This window comes from Silene latifolia, chromosome 6 (assembly GCF_048544455.1).
Source record: "Silene latifolia isolate original U9 population chromosome 6, ASM4854445v1, whole genome shotgun sequence".
NCBI lineage: Eukaryota > Viridiplantae > Streptophyta > Magnoliopsida > Caryophyllales > Caryophyllaceae > Silene > Silene latifolia.
In genome coordinates, this window is record NC_133531.1 from 31,428,883 (window position 1) to 31,451,959 (window position 23,077).

Consider the following 23,077-nt stretch of genomic DNA (forward strand, 5'->3'; position numbering starts at 1 on the left):
TCAAAAATTAAGCAAGGGATTAAGATGACCCAAGGTGTGCAGAGGTCATCCCATGACCTCTTTTGAGCTTCCTTGACCCATTTGGTGACCTAGTACGTGGCACTATCTAATTGGTGGTTGGAGGGAAATATGATGAAAAAAAAGGACGAAGACTGAGACTTGAAAGCCTGCAATCTTGCACATCACCATGCCACTTTCTACTTTTCTACCAAAAAAATAAGATAATTTAAATAAGAAGTAAATCTATAGTTATTTACCCGATCGAGATTAAATAAAATCTGAGTATTTTTTTTTTGAGTCAGTTTTTAAATTATCTATAAAATGAACTCCATTTTGACATATTTTGAATCTTTTTTTTTTTATATATATATATAAATAAATATATTTGACAAAAAAAAAACCGTAAATTATACTAGTAACTAGATTCAAACATGAATGCTACGATTAAAAATTAATTTACCCGAGTTCATAGTGTAAGGTAGACATAAGAGATGAAGGTTGGGGTAGATGGAAGGGGATAAATGACAATAGTTCATCATTTAACTACGGTGAAGGGGATGAAAGGGGAAGATCTGGGTAAATAGATGGGAGGGGATGGATTAATTTAATTTGGGAAAAATTATTTGGGTTGAAGATTGATCTGGGTAAAAGGATAGAATGGGAAATTGCTTTGGGGTAATGTTTTGGAAAGAGATGGGAAGGTAATCTAGGGAAATTAGATAGATATGGTGAGATTTACTTTTTTTTTATTAGTTTTTGTTATGAATTTTTTTCCTTTTTCTAATTTCCGCCCCATTATTCTTAACATTATTCGTATCATCTAATTATTATTTTGCAATGAGCATACTTAATTAATTTATAAAATAAAAGTTTAAAATAAGAGTATATAAATTGTTGATAATTGAAAGAGTAGGAGAGAGAGTTTTGGTGGGGTAGAAAATGTGAAAAATGATTGAAAAATTGAAAAGTAGAAAATGATTGGGTTGATGACCTAGGTCGTGACTCGGGTCGTGACTTTCTGCTTGGGAGGGTGAAAGTGGGTCGAGATTAATAAGGTGAGATTAAGAGTAAAAATGAGTCGCGACCTAATTAGCGAGACTCTTGCTTGGGGATGGTCTTACTGATTCAGGCAGTTTAGTGTTCAGGAGTTTGACTAATGTTTTTCTTACGGATAATTCACGTGGTACCCATGAACTTTGTCAATTTGCACATGGTATCCAATATTTTAAGTTTATGTACATAATATCCTTTATGTTTTATTTTCATGCTTAACATACCCTTTTTGTCGCTATAAAAAAATTCAATTGAGCATAACTCATTGACCGGAATTCAGAATCAACCAATTTTTTTTTCTAAAATGATTAACTCGTCATACTCTATCAATTGAGGGGGGAAAAAAATTTGACTAACGTTTTGTCGGTTTTTTTTTGTACGAAAACCTCAAATGAACCATAACTTCGATCTTAAATTTATGAATAACCATTTTCGTTTTGTCAAATTATAGATCTCGAAAAGTTAATCAATTTGAAAAAAAAGAACTACCAAAATTCGATTTCTGGTCTATGATTTATGCTCAATTGAAAATTTTAAGAACAATAAAAAGGGCATGTCATGCTTGAAAATCAAACCTCAAGAGTATTTTATGCACAAACTTAAAAAGTTGGGTACCACGTACAAAATGACATAGTTCATGGGTACCACGTGAATTTTCCGTTTTTCATATCCTAGGAACTGTGATATAAATAGAACGCTTTACAGTTAAATCTTCCGGGTTCTTTAATTCGTGTGCAGGCTGTATTAACAGTTGAATGATCAAGTTTTCGTCACTGCCATCATAGTCGTGACATCCTGACTGGATTTTGAGATGTAATCCAAATTAATAGCAAATTTTCTTAGTCCTCCGGTCTATTTATTGAGGCACTATTAGCAATTTTCCGGTTTCACCTACAATTGCCTTCTTGGCCGTCCTAGTCGAATCTTGGGAGGGAAGGAAATATTGCTTCCAAATGCAGCTAAATTTTCGAAACCTTTACAATATGTTTGTGTCCAAAGTCAGAATTTTCTATGCATTTTTTTGTTATTCTATGGTATCGACTTTTATTTATTCCTCCATTTTATATTATACTCATATATGTGTGTTTAAATCTCATTTTAATTTATCAGTTAGTTTTTCTCAAGACCGTCTTTCATAGCGAGTCTTTTTTAAGACCGTCTTTCTTAATGAGTTTGTATATTATTTATTGTATACACCAATCACTTACCAAGTTACCAGACATCATACTCATCACTATAAAAGCCCCTCCATCTTATCTCATTCATAACAGAAACATAAATTCCAAACAAACAATAATAACTGAAAATAACTAACTTCCAAGAAACCTTCAAACGAACTCCTCCCATGGCTTCCACCACTACCACCACCTTCCTTACCTTCTCTCTCCTCTTCCTCTTCACCACCACCACTGCTGCCATCGCACCAACACCGATAGCCCCACACCACCACACCCAAGAAAACACCATAATCGACGCCATAATTGGCGCAACTGACTTCAGCAACTGGGCTAACCTCCTAGCCTCCGGCGACACCTCCGCCACCACCGTCCCTCTCTCCGCCACCCTCTTCCTCCCCGACAACCTCAACAACAACAACCTTCCTCTGGCGAGCCACGTCATCCCTCGCCGTCTCACCTTCTCTGATCTCCAGCTCTTCCCCACCGGGGCCCACCTCCCTACTCTCATCCCTGGGACCACCCTCCGTATCACCAACAACTCTGCTGTTAACTTCACCATTAACGCTTCTAAGCTTACCAAACCCGACATTTACCAAAACGCTGTCGTTTCTGTCCATGGTGTCGACGGGTTTCTTGACGGGTCAAGTCGTGGTGGCGGGCTTAATGTTTCTGGTGTTCGGTCAAGGAGGCGTCCGAGGCAGTCAAGATTGCCTAGACCCCCGACCGTCGAGATGAGGCCTCTGCCGCCAGCAGCAGTGTCGGCCGCGGTGAAGGGGACGAGTTCGTGTTCGTGGGGACACGTGGCGGTGCTTGTGTTGTTGGTTCTTAATGTTCTTGGAGTTCTAAGTTTGCAGATTGAATGTGGTTTTGGTCATCGTCCTCCTCGGCATTCGGAAGGATTTTCCGAGTATTTTGCCAGGTGTACTTGGAGTTTCTTGACGTAAAGAGTGATTTCATTAATGGCGTTATGCATTTCTTTGTTAGTATAATGTTGGTAGTTAGTGATTAATCTAGGATTCGTTACAAGGTATATTCGGTATTTTACTATGGAGTAATCATGTGTGTTTCTTTGATAGAATAATGTTTAATTTTTTTTTTTTTTTTGAGGAACCCAAATCGGGTTTAATTCATTATCGATAAGTCACATTCGGCTAAAGCCATAATGTAATCAGGAACATCAGCCATCCACGCACGCCTACCCAATAGCCAAGGGTTATGATGCGCGAGCGCATGAGCTACACTATTAAGTTTATGACTAACAAAAACAAACAAACAAGAATCGAAAAAATTACAAATAGAAAAAATATCGCTATAAACCAAATAAATATTGTTTCGTCCCTGCTTCCGTGCCTTCAACTCTTCAACCACGTTCAAGCAATCGCTCTCAATAATAACCTCCTTCACACCCATTCGTCTCGCCTCCTGAACTCCATGGTAAACAGCTAACGCCTCCGCCATCTTAGGATCGAGGTCTCCTTCTTCTTGAATTGTGGCTGCCCAGTCGATGGTCCCGGAACTTCCTCGACATACCACACCCCACCCCACACTCCTCCCTGCGATCAAACCCGCATCAACGTTCACCTTACAAGCTCCTACCCTCGGTCTAGCCCACCTCGCCCCATCTCCCTCTGCTGACCTGCTCGTGTCCCTACTCTGCCGCGCTCCTCTTCTAAATGTCCCCCCCATTCTTCCCCTGTGCATCCCCCATCTCACCCACACTCCGCATCTCCATTAATATATCCTTCACACGCCTAATAACCCAGTCCGCTCTCCACTCCCCATCGTCAAACACCGCTTTGTTCCGTCTTTCCCATATAGCCCAGCAACCCACCATAAATTCCATCTTCTTAACCACATCAATCTCCTTGAACATAGCTTCTACCCACTCTTTCACCCCTCCACCTCCCTCCTCCGTCCTTACCTCAATCTCCAACCCGTCCCACACCCCCCAACCCATCCACAATTCCGGATTGAGTGAAGGTTCGTCTCCACACAATCACGGCACCGCGGGCAAAAGATGTCCGTCAATTCCGATCGGGCTGCGATATTCTTTTTGTTCACTAGGGAGTCGTTACATAGCTGCCAAAAGAATATTTTAATTCGAGGTAACACAGGTACATTCCAAACGAAATTCCACAAAGCTTTGTCCCGCTCCCATGACGACTGTCCCACCTCGTTCAACTCCTCACCCGCCATAATATGGTATGCGGACTTGACCGAATCATCGCCCTCTTTATCTGGGTCCCAACACCATTCATCCCTCGGTCTCGAGTCACTAATACGGATTTGCAAAATTCTATCCGCTTCGAAAGGGAGAAAAAGAGAGCGCACTTTGTTATGGTCCCAGCCACGCCCATTTCCATCAAACAAATTAGCTACCTACAAGTTTTCATCCTCTCGGCCCCTAGGCGACACAACCCGTCTTGTCTGCGTGTTCGGAATCCACCTATCCTTCCATACATTCGTGGACAGCCCATCACCAATTCGCCTTCTAATCCCCTTCTCTAGCACACTCCTAGCCTCCCAAATACCCCTTCATGTATAGCTAGGGCAGCTCCCAAGCTCAGCTTCCATAAACGATGTCCCCAGAAAATACCTTCCTTTTAACATTCGAACCATCAAGCATTTCGTATTAGTGTCCATCCTCCAAGCTTGCTTACCTAACAAGGCACTGTTGAACTTATTAAAGTCTCTAAAACCCAACCCCCCACGACACTTAGGGCGACACATTTTGGCCCAAGCCACCCAAGGAATTTTCCTCTTACCATTCTCACCACCCCACCAAAATCGAGAGACAAGCGATCGCAGTTCGTCATAAAAATTAGCTGGTAGTCTAAAGACGCTCATGACATAGGTAGGAATAGATTGGCCAACTGCCTTTATTAACACTTCCTTACCTCCTTTAGAGAGTGTGGACAAGGCCCTCGGGAACTGCGTCCGAGGGATCCACACCCGGCATAATCGACTCGAGGTTCTTTCGAATCGAATTAAGACCAATTAGAGTCGCCACCAAGTTTTTTGGGAACTTGGAACCGTTCAAGTCAACTTTACACCTTTCATCGAAAAGCATAAAGCCAATCGACTACGAGTGATTAAAGATAAAGACTTGTACCCTATATCACTCGATTTGAATGACTCTCGTAATCCAATGGTATTTAGACGGATCCACAAACCATAGATCTTGAGTAAGGGGTGAGGGTACGTGTTGGGAAGCCCATAAGGACACCCAACCCCGCCCGTCAATAACGGCCTCTACTAAGTCAAGTGTCGGAGTTCAAACAAGGTCATAGCTACGTACGATGTATGATATGCAAACGTTGTTTTAACCCTATCATGTGACAACAATTTCTATGTCGTTTTAGATGCAACTAAACTAACTTTGTCAAAGTTGTAATTTAGCATGTGGGTTGATTGAGCTAACAACATGTAAAGCAAACAAACAAGGCTTAAGGGGGAATGGGGGAGCCGTTGGGATCTACCTATTACAAACCAGGCATTTCATGCCGACACAACGATAAATAAATTACAACTCGATCTAATTACAATTGCTACATACAACTCAAAACACGACACAAAACACACGGCCATTGGGCCTTGAAGACCGTGCACATGAGGGTGGCCCACGGCTCACATGACCCACGGTCCTTGGGTCACTCCTCGTAATGCGTGCTCGCGCTTAATCTCATCGAATTAGACATAGGGCTACGCACCAAAGCATGCATTAGCATAAACCGGGCCATGTTGCTTTAGACAACATGCGGTTTACTACGCTTCTACAAACATTGGGGAACAACCGTCTAACCAAACAAGACTAAGGTTTTTAGAAATCATTTGACTCGATAAAAGAAAACAAACTTGAAAGATTACAACTCGATAAACCAACGATAAATTACAAGCTACAAAATAAACAAAGAACGAAAGACAAACAAGGAAAGAGAAACGAAATAGGAAAGACAAAACACACGGCCAACTCACGGCCCAAACCCACGGCAACCTCACGGCCAAGACAAGGCCAACCTAGTTCCTAAGTTAGATTCATTGATTAGATCGAGTGATTGCGAAAAGGGATAAGAAACAAGTTAGAAAACGAGTAAAAAAACGATGTTGATTGATTGTCGCACGAGGGTGCATTCACACGGCCTAAAGGATCTAATTAGGTCAAATTCGCTAATTAATTTAACTCATCGAGTGTCAATAAGAAGGTGCTAATCACGCACTCTTATACTAGCGAGAAATTAGGTGAAAGAGAGAGATGCATTCAATTATTTACAGAATCGTCGATTGATTTTATAACTCACGTCGAAGCCACCTATCGTGTCTAATCAGGTTATTAAATTAAATTAAAGTCATCTAAATACGTCATAGGTTAACAATCAGAGGTTAAACTAACATGCAACGGGTCCTAGGGTCTATCGATTTGGCCGAAACAAAAGGGGGTCGAAAACGAAGAACAAAGTTAGATGATTGTTTTATTCATGCCCTACTTTGAACACGAGGATATGTAAATGAGACGGGGGTGTACGACCGACAGATGTAGCGGTTTCTTTTCCCATCTCAAGTCAACGCGGGTGTTCATAGTGGTATTTTAACTCATACTTGGACTAACTAGTTTCATAGTTAATTTAAAACAATCGATAAACAAGCGAAAAAACAAACAAAAAAAGACAATAAAAAAGGCATAAAAAAAACGAAATAAAAAGAGAAAAGAGAAGGGGATTTGATGCACCCTCAACCTACATGTATCGTTGACACCGTCTTGGGTCGTAATCGATGGTAGATTTTATCTCGAGAGGCCGTCGTCGACGAAGAACAAAGCAAACACGGGTTTTGGAAAGTTTCTGGACAGCGATTTTAAAACAGTGATATCTCCCTCGTTTCACGACGAAAATTCGATCCGAAAGATGTTTTGGAAACTAGAAAGAGAGGAGAACAAGGATCTTAAAGCAACCCCTGCTCGTTTTGGGTTATTGGGCACGAAAAACGAGCACAAACAGAACTGGACAGACAAGAGTAAACCGCGAAAACAGAGTGTTATTTCACTCTGTTTTTCGAGGGATCTCGTGTACTCTCAAGGGCAATTTGGCTCGTAAATCTTTGTCTAATGTGTAGATGGATGTTATGTGGTTAATTAGGAATAAGAAACTCGAATTTTTATGGAGTTTTGATGGAGGAACGAATGGGTTTTCGAAGAGGACACACAAACAGTTTCAGTTTGTGTGTCGGTTTTGTTTAGGGTTTTTGGAGGATGTTTAGGGTTTGTTTCTGAGGTTTAAAGCTTGTATGTGATGCTTGGATGTATGTAGGACTTAGAGGAATGAATGTATGGAGGAGGGGTGGTATTTATAGGGAGTTAAAGTAGGTTAAAAGAGAGGAGGAGGCAGTCGGGCTCAATCCCGTATGGCTGCTGTCCATCGGTTTTTGTGAGGGTTTGAGGGGGGTTTTCTTGGTGATTAAGCTAGGATAATATGGGTAGGATACTAGGGTATGGGTTAGGGTTAATGGGTACGGGTCTTGGTAGTGTTTGGAGCGGGTTTGGGCTCGCGAATTGACACGCAAAAACAGGGGACTGCATTGGTGTTTTGCGGGCTGCTTGTGGCCTGTTTGGGATGAGAATTTGGGCCGCTTGTGAGGGGGTTCGAACATGGGTTGATGGGTATTGGTATAGGTTGGTTAGTGTACTCGAGATTCGTGCCAATTCGCAAAGGAAACGGGCTTAAAAACCGAGCTAAAAACGAGCTCAAAACACACGGTTAAAAAACGAGTTCTTCGCTTTTAAAATCGATTTTTCAAATCAATTAATAAATTAAAATAAATGACTTTTCAAATCAAATATACTCATAAAATGATTTTTCAAATCAATTATTTATTTTATTTTCAATAAAATAAACTTGGGAAAATAAATTCAAAATAAAATAAAATAAATTGAATTTACCTAAAAAACCATAATTTAAATATCATTCAAATTAACAAAATGAACTCACTAAAAAACATTAAATTAAATATCATTTAAAATAATAAAATGAATTCCCTTTAAAAAAACATTAATTTAAATATCATTTAAATTAATAAAATACTTCATCGACGACGCCCATTCTACCTCGTAAAACGAGCTCCAAATAATGACAATGACAACTAAAGAATACATGTGTCCTATCATCATCGGGTGTTTGTCGGGTTCTCTATAAATTCCAATATCGACGGATACGGGTATCTACAGAGCCCCCACTTTGACTGAGGCTTGGACAAGGCGAAAGTCAAAGTATACCCCAGGTCCCTTTCGACCTGAGGATTCTGCGGGTCGTTTATAGTCCATTAGACTTGCGTATATAAGCTCGCCAGCCATAAGAAGAGATCATACCTGAAACTTCGTCAGGGATTAACTCTTCCTTCTATTGCGTCGAATTATCTTCGTTGGTCATCGACCCATAAGTTGCATAAATGGTGGATTGAGCCTTATCCTTAGGCGCCTACGTATCCGTTTCTCGACGGAATCAAACCCGCGTCGTAGTTCGGAACTGCCGACATATGCCCAAAGTTTATCATCTGCGGCATTTGTCCAAAATTCATCATCTTCGACATTTGCCCAAAATTTATCGTCACTGGGCGCTTGTCTAAATGGGACGGACTTTCCAAGGAGGTTGCCGCCGCTTTCATCATTTGCTTTCAGCTAAGGAATTCTTCCATTTCATACTCTTGTATTGAATTGAATTCGAGTGGATGTCATCCATTTCATCTTGATAATGGTCTCTCGAAGCCAACGGCCAGAGCCCCGATTTGCGATGGCTCTAAAGTCGAAGACTTTAGAGCCCCCAGTTGAAGCATATCCTGCTATATATGGAACATAGAAAATGTACGAGCAATAATCATCACTTAAGCACATTTGGATCATCGATCTTGAAATTGGATCATTTGAAATACCGGGTCATCGACCCGAGAATTGAATTTGAAAATTTTGAATAATTGGGCCATCGACCCGAATTTTGAATTTGTCATCGCTTAGAAAATTGGGCCATCGGCCCGAGGCTTGAAGTTGAAGTGTTGGAATGCTGGGTCGTCGACCTAAAATTAAATTTGAATGACTGGGTCATCGACCCGAAATTTGAACAAGTTGAAAATTTTGAATAATTGGGCCATCGACCCGAATTTTGAATTTGACATCACTTTGATATGTTGGGCCATCGACCCGAAGTTTGAATTTGAAAGACTGGGTCATCGACCCGAAATTTGAATTTGAAAATTTTGAATAATTGGGCCATCGACCCGAATTTTGAATTTGTCATCGCTTAGAAAATTGGGCCATCGGCCCGAGGCTTGAAGTTGAAGTGTTGGAATGCTGGGTTGTCGACCTAAAATTAAATTTGAATGATCAATCATCGACCCGAAAATTTGAACAAGTTGAAAATTTTGAATAATTGGGCCATCGACCCGAATTTTGAATTTGACATCACTTTGATATGTTGGGCCATCGACCCGAAGTTTGAATTTGAAAGACTGGGTCATCGACCCGAAATTTGAATTTGAAAATTTTGAATAATTGGGCCATCGACCCGAATTTTGAATTTGTCATCGCTTAGAAAATTGGGCCATCGGCCCGAGGCTTGAAGTTGAAGTGTTGGAATGCTGGGTCGTCGACCTAAAATTAAATTTGAATGATCAATCATCGACCAAATTTGAACAAGTTGAAAATTTTGAATAATTGGGCCATCGACCCGAATTTTGAATTTGACATCACTTTGATATGTTGGGCCATCGACCCGAAGTTTGAATTTGAAAGACTGGGTCATCGACCCGAAATTTGAACATGTTGAAAATTTCGAATAATTGGGCTATCGACCCAAATTTTGAATTTGAAATGAATCACTTGGATGTTGGGTCGTCGACCCAAAATTTGATGCAAAAAGTTTTTGAAATTTCGGAATTCTGAAATCTTTGGCATTTTGGAATCGAACCTTGACGGGTGAGCAGGAAATACGACTCAGACACTCTGCATGACCCGTAAACAACGTGGGCGTAGCCCGCTACCGTAAAACAAAAAAAGAAAATAAAACCGTAAGTGTGCACGGGTTTTAATTCAATTATTGACTCGCTGGGGGTAGACATGTAAATTGGCCATTCTGGCGCCAAAAGATGGCAAATGGGAATCACAAGGTCGTCGAACTTGGGACGGAGATATCGTATGGCATGGGCGTGCTCCCGAGGGCACATGGGAATCAAGATCACTTGGCATCGACAAGGTGGATTAAACTCACAGAGGAACAACGTTGGCTTCGCCCAGACACTAAACACAGGTTAATTTTATGAGAACACTTAGGCATCACATATCACTCTTGTTGGGAACATTCTGTCACTCTTCTCCTCGCCTCCTTTCTTTTCAGCGAGTATTCATCATTTCTTGCCACCGCCTTCTTTCTTTTCAGCGGGCTTTTACTATTTTTCTTCCACGCCTTCTTTCTTTTCAGCGGGTTTTTACTATTTTTCTTCCACGCCTTCTTTCTTTTCAAATGGGGTTTTTCATATTTTATGTTCCCAACACAAACCTACATCTATATGACTCGGCATCTTTGCCTAAACCGTTAGATAAAGCTCATTCCGAGACTTGACACTACTCATCTGAACCTATATCCTCGTCCTAGCCTACGTCGAGTGCTAAGACCGAGAAGACTCCTAAGACCGACTCACAAAGGGCGACAGTGTGTGGAAACGGTTGGGTTCAAAGGCACACTCGGGCTCAGCCTTAGAAGGGAGGCTTGGTCCTCGCTTGAGTGTAAAAGATAGGCTGGGCCCTCGGGAGGAAATGACGATCCCTCCTAAGAAGCGCGCTAGACAGAACACAACTACCCCTCCTCCACAGGAGCCTCGGTCATGTGACCCAAAAGGCAAAGGGAAAAAGAAGATGCGGGAGCCTTCGACTCCAATCTATTATTTAATACTACTACTTATTATTTGTTGCTAGTTGTTTTCTTCTTTTTTTTTTTTTTTGAAGGATGTAATGGGCATCGCCCGATCTTTAATAAGACTTACTATCTATTAAAAATTCCAGTTTCTGCATAAAATTTCATTTTATTCATAGAAGGGTCGGTTGTACTCTTTTAAAGAGCTGCCTACGTATCTGTTATCAACAGAATCAAACCGAGCTCGTAGTTCCACAAAACAATTGCGTTACAACTATCAGTTTATAACGCACAAAAAAAAGCAGCGAAGCAAAAGTGCCGCGGCCTAGACTCGCTCACGAGCACTGCAATTCAAAATTTTATTTTGTGACATTGAGAGTGAGTTCTAAGGATAGTATTTCTTCAGTTGATCCAAATTCGTCGGATTCGCAAAGTCATTTCCATCTAGATCTCGATCCGATCGCCTCCGATAATATCTTCTTTACTGTAAGGACCGCCCATTCGGCTTGAATTTTCCCCTCGGGTCAATTGGTAGTAAAGCGCGGACGGACTTTAGGACTAAATCCCCATCTTTTATTCCTCGAGGTTTCACCTTCTTGTTAAATGCCCTTTGTATCCTTTTCTGATAGAGTTGAACATGATGTAGTGCATTTAACCGTCGCTCGTCGAGCATGACCAAAGAATCATACCGGCTTGCAGCCCGATCGGCTTCAGGACCGACTTTCTAACAGAATCCTTAAAGAAGGTACCTCTAATTCGATAGGCCGGACTCGCTTCCATCCCATATGTTAAATAGAACGGAGTTGCTCCAAAGTGGCATGTGCGAATAGACGTTCTGTATCCCCACAGTGCGAACGGTATCTTTTCCGGCCATTCGCGATAATTGTCGGTCATCTTTCTGAGAATCACAGTGATTGTCTTGTTAGTAGCTTCCACTGCACCATTTGTTTGAGGGCGATACGGTGACGACTTGTGGTGTTTGATTTTATACTTTTCAAGTATTACGGCAGTTTCAGCCTGGAAGTGAGTGCCGTGATCGCTAATGAGCTCATGCGGCACCCCATATCTGCAAATGATTTCATTCTGAATGAACTTTGCTACCTGCTTTGCTTGTAGAACCTTGTACGATTTCACTTCTACCCACTTCGTGAAGTAATCGATGGCGACTAACATGAAGCAATGCCCACCTGTTCCAGATGGGTTGACCTTTCCAATAATGTCAATTCCCCATGTTGAGAAAGGCCATGGTGATGTCAAAGTATATAACAGTGATGGCGGCACATGCTGTATGTTTGCGAAGATTTGGCAATTATGGCAGTGTTTGACATATTGGCGACAATCTGTCTCCATCGTGGTCCAATAATACCCTAATCTCATGATTTTACGAACCAAAGATATGGGCATTCATGTGTGGGCCACACTCTCCGTCATGGACTTCTTCCATGACTCTTTTCGCAGATTGGTGAGTCTATGCATCGCAAAAGGATATTTTGCGATCTTCTTGTACAATTGTCCGTCATTGGTTCTAACGAACTGAGCGGCTAGCATTCGAATAGCGCGCTTTCCGCGGTTATCCATGTCGGGTGGATACTCTCCTGATTCTTTAAATTTCAGAATAGCATGATACCAAGGTTCGGCCTCGGTTTCTTCCGTGTCTCCGATTACATTAACATAAGCAGGTGATGATCTTCGTTCGACACATATCGGCATAGTATCCATATGATCGGTATGTTGATCGAGCAGACTAGCTTTGATAGTGCATCAGCAAACTGGTTTTCATCTCTGGGGAGGTGCACATACTTGACCTCGGTGAACAACTTTTCTAGTTCTTCGATTTTTGCTTGGTACGGAGCCAAGCTATCACTTCGGGTTTTTCACGTCCCGGCCACTTGATTGATCACTAGTGACGAGTCCCCATGTACTACAAGCTTTTTGATGCCTAACTCGAGAGCACTGTGCAAACCGAGTAGGCATGCTTCATATTCAGCCGCGTTATTAGTGACGTTAAAGTCCAACTTGATCGAAATAGGAACATGTTCACCTTCCGGTGAAATGAGTAGAACTCCTATCCCGTATCCCCTATAGTTCGATGCTCCATCGAAATAGAGGTCCCACGTGTCATTGTCTATGTGAACGATATCTTCGTCGGGAAACGACCATGTATCCACAACCTCCGTTTCTTCTATCGGATTATCTGCCAGGAAGTCTGCAACCGCCCTTCCCTTTATCACTTTCAGCGGTACATATTTCAGGTCGAACTCGGAAAGCATTAAAGTCCATCTTGACACTCTGCCGTTCAGAACTGGCTTTTCAAACAAGTATTTGATAGGGTCCATCTTCGAGTGGATGCAGACACTATGACTGAGCATGTAGTGCCGTAACTTCTTTGTCGCCCATACTAAAGCCAAACATGTCTTTTCGAGTTGAGTATACTTGATTTCATACTCCAAGAACTTTTTACTAATGTAGTAAATCGCTCTTTCCTCTTTATCGATCGTTTGCGCCAAAGATTGCCCCCATTGCGGATCCGTGATCGTAAGATACAACAAAAGTGGTAACCCACCGTTGGTGGGCTAAGCACGGGGGGGAAGACAAATATTTCTTTGATCTTATCGAACGCAGCTTGACAGTGATCATCCCATACGACGTGTTCCCCGACCTTTAATTTCTTGAAAATTGGCTCGCATATCATCGTTAGCCTTGCCACGAACCGACTTATATATTGGATTCTTCCCAGGAAACCTCGAATTTCTTTCTCGGTTTTCGGGTGAGGCATTTCCATTATGGCCTTTATTTTCGATGGGTCCACCTCGATGCCACGGTGGCTGACGATGTGGCCCAACAATTTGCCGGATGTGACTCCGAATGTGCATTTTTGTGGATTCAACCTCATGTTATACTTGCGCAATCGTTCGAAGAATTTGCGTAGTGTACCAAGGTGGCCATCACGCCTTTGACTTGACAATCATGTCGTCGACATAAACCTCGACCTCCTTGTGCATTAAATCATGTAACAATGTTGTCGCGGTCCTCTGGTATGTAGCCCCTGCGTTTATCAACCCAAAAGGCATTACTGTGTAGCAATAGGTTCCCCATTGCGTTCTGAACGCAGTCTTATGCATATCTTCCTTCGCCATCTTAATCTGATTATAACCGGCGTATCCATCCATAAAGGATAGTAACGCGTGTTTTGCCGTGTTGTCCACCAGGATGTCGATGTGAGGTAATGGGAAATCGTCCTTCGGACTTGCCTTGTTTAAATCCCGGAAGTCAACACAAACCCGAACTTTACCATCTTTCTTGGGCACTGGAACGACGTTAGCCACCCAGTCCGAGTATTCTGACACCTTGATAAAACCAGCTTTGAGTTGCTTGTCGATTTCTTCCTTGACTTTCAAAGACCAATCTGTGTGCATTTTGCGTAGCTTCGCTGATCGGCTTATACCCCGGCTTGATTGGGATCCCGTGCTCCGCAATTTCCCTATCAATGCCTGGCATGTCTTTGTAGGACCATGCGAAAACATCTTTGAACTCATGCAACAAATCAATGAACCCCTGTCTTTCGGTGGGACTTAAAGTAGTTCCTATTTTAAGCTCCTGTGGTTCTAAGGTTGTACCTACATTGATGGTTTCGGTATCTTCGATGACCGAGGTTTTCTGTTCGTACTCTTCCAACCCTTTTATCAACTGTAGAGGTGGTTCCATTTCTTCTTCTTCTTCTTCTTCGACCAACTGTTCATCCTCGACCTCAGTCTCAATGTCATTATTAAAACAATCATCTTCAAAAATTGAATTGCAATGTAAGTAAGACAAGTCGTAAGCAAACTGGTTCATCTTATTATTGATTTGAAATTGCGCGAAATGCGCTAACATTTGAGCCAACTGGTCAGAGCTCAGTGGCGAGATAGGGGTATTCGGGACAGGCCCCGGAATACCACCATTAGGAAAAGGTGCATAGGAAGGGAAAGCTAGGGGAGGGGTATTTTCAACACCTGACTCCTTAGACTCGATCTTAGGACCTATCTCGGACTCGGACTCACTCGGACTCGGACTCGGAATCGGTAACATCATTTGGCTTGAACATCTCTCCTTCTCCCGTTGTCAACTTGAAAAGAAGTCCTTTGTTGTCAGTCCACTTGATTGTTTTCCGCCATCCCGTGTTGGTCCTAAGAGGATCCACATCGGTGATGAGGGTAGATGGGTCGAACCGTTCGCTTCTCAGGATCATGCTTACCAAATCTTCGTTTGGTGTTGGTGATTTCTTTTCTTCACCGAAAAGGAGACCCAAGGCTTTCTCGTCATTCATTGGATCCAGCTTGGTTTCTACCGGCATCACGGTCGAGAATGTCTTCGAGGATGTAGTAGCGCCTTGGAATACTTCGATTCCCGGGACCATAAGGTTCTTCTTTGGGTCAAAGATAGGTTCGGGGAAGTCCATGCAAGGGAGTTCTTCCCCAGCTCTCACGAAGTGACCGTTTAGAGTTAGGTGATACGGTCCCATTTAATACCTCGATCTTCGATCGTTCTTCCCCTCTTTTCCCGTAGATCTTTCTCAGTGGGCTCATATCCAAGCCCGAAAGTTACTCCTTTGGCTACGGGTGGTTTCAACTTGAAAACCTCCTCCTTTCTAGGATATAAAGAGAAACCGAAATACTTCCCAGTTTTGAGAATCACTTCGCAGACATGACTTCCCGTATATAGATCCATATTTTCGGAGTTCAGCTCGATCATGTTGACAATCTCGAAACCACATGCGTCATTAGTAGCTTCGACCCTTACTTCAGAAGTAATGTCTCCTCCCGCTACAGTAATTGGCGTGGCGTCAATGGTGACGGTTTTGCCATTGAGTGGGACCTTGATTTTTCGATGCAGCGTTGATGTTACGGCCTTCGCCGCATGGATCCAGGGCCTTCCCAACAATAAGTTGAAGGACGAGCATATGTCAATCACTTGGCAACTTATTTTCTTTTCCACTTGCTCAGTCTGTACTACCAGGTCGACAAGTCCACTCACTCGACGCACAGTGCCGTCGAATGCCCGAACCGTCTGCGTCGTGGGGATGAAGTCATTCTTCTCCAAGCCCAGAATGTGCGCCGTTTTCAGAGGGAGTACGTTGACGGCCGATCCGTCGTCAACCAAAGTCATAGGGATATGCTTGTTGAGACACACGGTAGCAATATAGAGGGCCAGGTTATGTCGAGGCCCGAACGGTGGCAGATCTTCGTCGGAGAATGTCACACCGTTGGTAATCTGAGGCCGATTCTGGGCGATGTGGGTGACCATATCCGCAGGAGTAGTATTTGACGACACGGTCATGTTCATCAAAGCTTGCAACAAAGCTTGACGATGCTCGAAAGAGCTCAAGATAAGTTGCCAGATAGATACGTCGGCCTTAGTCTTTTGGAGTTGCTTGATGAGGGAAGCCTCGGAGGTCGACCCTTCACCAAGAACTTCGACCACTGCCGGCTCCTTTTGAGGTGCCTTACTCGGGGTATCCTTAGCTTTCTCCACACGATATGGGCGTCCGGATCTAGTCAAATGGTTTGACTCTAGGGCATCTTGCCTCACCTTTAAGATTTCTTCTTGGGTGTGAGGAATTGTCGCACCTTTGACGAGGTAAACATCATCCTCGTCATCGGCCCAAACGCCATTGATTTCATTGCCGCTTCGGAGTATGTAGGGAGTACAATCGACAACAAAATCCCCGAATGTAATCTCGTTTCTCGAGCTTGGTAGGAATTCGGAGCAATCTACGAATATTCTTCCGACGAAAACCCCTTTTAGACGACATGGGCGAATCAGGTGAGAGTAATCGACACTATCTTCGATAGAGACAAAGTTAGTGTGGTCGCCAAACGGATTGGTGACGTTGTTGGGCTTTATGGCCGGGATTGGGAGCGTTCCGTTCTCAATCATATCTTGAATTTCGTGCTTTAGTCTAAAGCACCTTTCGAAGATCGTGTCCTTTCCCTTGATGAAAGGCACGAGGCATTCGGTTTGTACCATTTGCCTTGTTGATCGCCAGGAGGGTCCTGGAGTTGGACCAATGGGCTTCAACTTTCCTTGGGCCATGAGCCTTTGGAGAGCATAGGCGTAAGTGCATCCGATATCAGTGAATACCCTCGGAGCTTGGCGCGGAGGCCTTTTTGACTGTCCATCTAAGAGATTGACGGTGTCAACAAAATGGGCCGCTGCGGGTGCTTTTGCTTTAGATGACGAAGCCCCTTGGTATCCCTTTGGCTTCTCAGCTTCAGCAATTCGGACATCGTCCTCTACCTTTATCCCGATCCTTATCAATTCTTTGAAAGAACCAAAATTTTGGTATTTCAGAGCATTACGGTAAAATTCGTAAATTCTTCACGAACTTATCTACCATTTCAACTTCATCCGACTTCTTAGCTAGCTTCACGCTTTCGCGCCATCTTGCGAGGAATTCAAGAAAACCCTCTTTCTCCTTTTGTGTCATAACCTCCAAAGTTCTTATGTTGGTTTGAATCTCAACATTGTCGGCATAGTGCTTACGAACTCCACCGTAATATCTTCGAAAGTGGGGAAGTTCTTAAGGTCAAGATTGTAGAACCACGCCTTCGGGTGTTCTCCCGCAGATTGGGCGAAAATTTCAGAGAGCATATCAAAGGTACTCCCTTCGATGCTAAGTACCCTTTATAGGCCTTAACATGGTGGATGGATCTTGATGCCCTTGAACTTTGGGATGTCGGTGAGTACCATGTTCGTGGGCAACTTGTCCCGAATCGCATAGGCCCTAGCATTCTCATAGTGGATATTCTTCCCTTGGGAGAGCTTCAAACGGTCCTCGATGAACTTGAACCGTTTCTCCAAATCAGTTAGAGGTGGAGTAGATGAAGAGGAATCTTCAACCAACTTAGACTCGATCACATCCATTCGGGTCATCATGAGGTTCACGGCCTCCGTGAGCTTTTTGATAGCATCTTCCGTTGCTTGACGTCGAGTTTTGGGCGGCCTTTCTACAAGAAAACCCCGTACTGAGTCAATATTTAAAGTAAGAGCCCCTGCACACTTAAGGACACGACCCTAACTTGACCCAAACAAAGACTTGACTTGAGATTGATTAACCAAAGGTTCGACTCACGGTTTGATTTAGTCATCGGTTCATTTTAGACTCGACAAAACGACATGACTCAAACTGTCATAACTCGATTCTAAACTGGACTTGGTGTGACTAAACCCGTGATTGGGCTAACATAGCCCATGGGTTCGTGTGAAACGTCCATAAGGCCTAGCTTGGACGTTTTTTTTTTTTTTTTATGGACTATTCTAGACCAAAAGGTCGACCAACATGACTCAAAGCCCAAGAGGTGAGTTTGGGTGACCCAACAAGGTCGTGTTCTAGACTCTTGGAACAAACCCGGCCTAACACGGCCATGACCCGGACACGACTTGACGCATTTCATGCTTGGTTGAGGTTCGAGAAACATTTTGGATTTATTTTGAAAAACGAATGATCGATTTGAAAAATGAGATTTGAAATGGGCAGCATGCCGGCTATAAAAGCTTGTTTTGGGCCGAAATTCTAGTCCTATTTGGGCAGCATTCCGCGCTTTGAAAATCATGCTAGGTTTGAAAGTAAGTTGTTCAAAAGTTCGGTTTTGAAAAGGACTTGGAATTTTCGAAAAAAAAGGACTCGGGAAAACACATTGCACGTTGTCATTCTCATGTTATAAGGATGTATGCTCCTAGACATCTCTAGGTCTCGGCAAGTCTTCTATAAGAAGGTCTATGCCCTCCATCCTTTTGCGGTCTAATAGAGCGAGGTGTCTTAAGGTAAAGTACCTAGAAGATCGTCCCCACCCTCAAGAACCACGCGAGGCGAAGTGGAAGCGAGCAATGTGCAGCTTCCTGGCATAGTGGGACGTCGCCCCCCACGCATCACGAAGAAACGCTGGGACGGCCCGGGAAAGTCCTTAAGGGTTTATGCATGAATCGTAGTACTATGAGTAATGTTTTACTTTCCAACACTTTCTTTTCAAGTTTCACCTCGGAGGAAAAGACCCTAGAAACACAGTGTGACTAGTCCTCTTTTCCCCAGCGGAGTCGCCAAACTGTGGACAAGGCCCTCGGGAACTGCGTCCGAGGGATCCACACCCGGCATAATCGACTCGAGGTTCTTTCGAATCGAATTAAGACCAATTAGAGTCGCCACCAAGTTTTTTGGGAACTTGGAACCGTTCAAGTCAACTTTACACCTTTCATCGAAAAGCATAAAGCCAATCGACTACGAGTGATTAAAGATAAAGACTTGTACCCTATATCACTCGATTTGAATGACTCTCGTAATCCAATGGTATTTAGACGGATCCACAAACCATAGATCTTGAGTAAGGGGTGAGGGTACGTGTTGGGAAGCCCATAAGGACACCCAACCCCGCCCGTCAATAACGGCCTCTACTAAGTCAAGTGTCGGAGTTCAAACAAGGTCATAGCTACGTACGATGTATGATATGCAAACGTTGTTTTAACCCTATCATGTGACAACAATTTCTATGTCGTTTTAGATGCAACTAAACTAACTTTGTCAAAGTTGTAATTTAGCATGTGGGTTGATTGAGCTAACAACATGTAAAGCAAACAAACAAGGCTTAAGGGGGAATGGGGGAGCCGTTGGGATCTACCTATTACAAACCAGGCATTTCATGCCGACACAACGATAAATAAATTACAACTCGATCTAATTACAATTGCTACATACAACTCAAAACACGACACAAAACACACGGCCATTGGGCCTTGAAGACCGTGCACATGAGGGTGGCCCACGGCTCACATGACCCACGGTCCTTGGGTCACTCCTCGTAATGCGTGCTCGCGCTTAATCTCATCGAATTAGACATAGGGCTACGCACCAAAGCATGCATTAGCATAAACCGGGCCATGTTGCTTTAGACAACATGCGGTTTACTACGCTTCTACAAACATTGGGGAACAACCGTCTAACCAAACAAGACTAAGGTTTTTAGAAATAATTTGACTCGATAAAAGAAAACAAACTTGAAAGATTACAACTCGATAAACCAACGATAAATTACAAGCTACAAAATAAACAAAGAACGAAAGACAAACAAGGAAAGAGAAACGAAATAGGAAAGACAAAACACACGGCCAACTCACGGCCCAAACCCACGGCAACCTCACGGCCAAGACAAGGCCAACCTAGTTCCTAAGTTAGATTCATTGATTAGATCGAGTGATTGCGAAAAGGGATAAGAAACAAGTTAGAAAACGAGTAAAAAAACGATGTTGATTGATTGTCGCACGAGGGTGCATTCACACGGCCTAAAGGATCTAATTAGGTCAAATTCGCTAATTAATTTAACTCATCGAGTGTCAATAAGAAGGTGCTAATCACGCACTCTTATACTAGCGAGAAATTAGGTGAAAGAGAGAGATGCATTCAATTATTTACAGAATCGTCGATTGATTTTATAACTCACGTCGAAGCCACCTATCGTGTCTAATCAGGTTATTAAATTAAATTAAAGTCATCTAAATACGTCATAGGTTAACAATCAGAGGTTAAACTAACATGCAACGGGTCCTAGGGTCTATCGATTTGGCCGAAACAAAAGGGGGTCGAAAACGAAGAACAAAGTTAGATGATTGTTTTATTCATGCCCTACTTTGAACACGAGGATATGTAAATGAGACGGGGGTGTACGACCGACAGATGTAGCGGTTTCTTTTCCCATCTCAAGTCAACGCGGGTGTTCATAGTGGTATTTTAACTCATACTTGGACTAACTAGTTTCATAGTTAATTTAAAACAATCGATAAACAAGCGAAAAAACAAACAAAAAAAGACAATAAAAAAGGCATAAAAAAACGAAATAAAAAGAGAAAAGAGAAGGGGATTTGATGCACCCTCAACCTACATGTATCGTTGACACCGTCTTGGGTCGTAATCGATGGTAGATTTTATCTCGAGAGGCCGTCGTCGACGAAGAACAAAGCAAACACGGGTTTTGGAAAGTTTCTGGACAGCGATTTTAAAACAGTGATATCTCCCTCGTTTCACGACGAAAATTCGATCCGAAAGATGTTTTGGAAACTAGAAAGAGAGGAGAACAAGGATCTTAAAGCAACCCCTGCTCGTTTTGGGTTATTAGGCACGAAAAACGAGCACAAACAGAACTGGACAGACAAGAGTAAACCGCGAAAACAGAGTGTTATTTCACTCTGTTTTTCGAGGGATCTCGTGTACTCTCAAGGGCAATTTGGCTCGTAAATCTTTGTCTAATGTGTAGATGGATGTTATGTGGTTAATTAGGAACAAGAAACTCGAATTTTTATGGAGTTTTGATGGAGGAACGAATGGGTTTTCGAAGAGGACACACAAACAGTTTCAGTTTGTGTGTCGGTTTTGTTTAGGGTTTTTGGAGGATGTTTAGGGTTTGTTTCTGAGGTTTAAAGCTTGTATGTGATGCTTGGATGTATGGAGGACTTAGAGGAATGAATGTATGGAGAAGGGGTGGTATTTATAGGGAGTTAAAGTAGGTTAAAAGAGAGGAGGAGGCAGTCGGGCTCAATCCCGTATGGCTGCTGTCCATCGGTTTTTGTGAGGGTTTGAGGGGGGTTTTCTTGGTGATTAAGCTAGGATAATATGGGTAGGATACTAGGGTATGGGTTAGGGTTAATGGGTACGGGTCTTGGTAGTGTTTGGAGCGGGTTTGGGCTCGCGAATTGACACGCAAAAACAGGGGACTGCATTGGTGTTTTGCGGGCTGCTTGTGGCCTGTTTGGGATGAGAATTTGGGCCGCTTGTGAGGGGGTTCGAACATGGGTTGATGGGTATTGGTATAGGTTGGTTAGTGTACTCGAGATTCGTGCCAATTCGCAAAGGAAACGGGCTTAAAAACCGAGCTAAAAACGAGCTCAAAACACACGGTTAAAAAACGAGTTCTTCGCTTTTAAAATCGATTTTTCAAATCAATTAATAAATTAAAATAAATGACTTTTCAAATCAAATATACTCATAAAATGATTTTTCAAATCAATTATTTATTTTATTTTCAATAAAATAAACTTGGGAAAATAAATTCAAAATAAAATAAAATAAATTGAATTTACCTAAAAAACCATAATTTAAATATCATTCAAATTAACAAAATGAACTCACTAAAAAACATTAAATTAAATATCATTTAAAATAATAAAATGAATTCCCTTTAAAAAAACATTAATTTAAATATCATTTAAATTAATAAAATATTTCATCGACGACGCCCATTCTACCTCGTAAAACGAGCTCCAAATAATGACAATGACAACTAAAGAATACATGTGTCCTATCATCATCGAGTGTTTGTCAGGTTCTCTATAAATTCCAATATCGACGGATACGGGTATCTACAGAGAGCAACATACCCCGCCATCCCTGTAACTTCTTGCTGAGTTTATCCCGTACAATTTTAGTAACCGCCTGCTTGGACCGTCCCACAACTGTAGGCAGACCCAAGTACTTCTCCTGCTCCTCTACCATCCGCACTCCCAAGACCCCGTTCCTTCTCGCCATAGTCGTGCCTTTGCTAAAGGATACTGTCGTTTTCTCCAAACTCACCACCTGCCCTGACGCCATTTCATATTGACGAAGAATCCCCTTAACACATCTCGCCTCCGATTCCTTAACCCGAACCAAACTAATACTGTCATCATCAAAGAACAAGTGTGAGACAGTTGGAGCCGTCGCAGCCACTCGAATACCGTGTAAGGATTGGTTCTCCACAGCTCTGCGTATCATGCTAGAAAAAATCTCGGCACATAATATAAAGAGATAAGGGGAAAGCGGGTCTCCCTGGCCCCTCTCCGACACTAAAGTGTCCGATAACCGCCCATTAACCTTAACAACATAAGAGACCGTCTCAACACAGTCCATCACTCGAGCTACCCACGCATGATCAAACCCCATTCCATACAATACCG

General features: G+C 42.6%; 1 protein-coding gene across 1 annotated transcript; it reads right to left on the minus strand.

The window, feature by feature from the left end:
• Positions 1–4,302: 4,302 nt before the first annotated feature.
• LOC141587942 (uncharacterized) lies at positions 4,303–23,063 on the minus strand. The gene is made up of 2 exons (XM_074409405.1): positions 22,523–23,063; positions 4,303–4,310 (listed from the first exon to the last, which is right to left on the minus strand). The coding sequence occupies exons 1-2, from the start codon at positions 23,061–23,063 to the stop codon at positions 4,303–4,305; spliced, it is 549 nt and encodes a 182-aa protein (XP_074265506.1).
• Positions 23,064–23,077: the final 14 nt, after the last annotated feature.

What these genes read in the sequence shown, in the direction of transcription:
- LOC141587942 (XM_074409405.1), bottom strand. Translation starts at nt 23,063, where the DNA reads ATGGGGTTTGATCATGCGTGGGTAGCTCGAGTGATGGACTGTGTTGAG.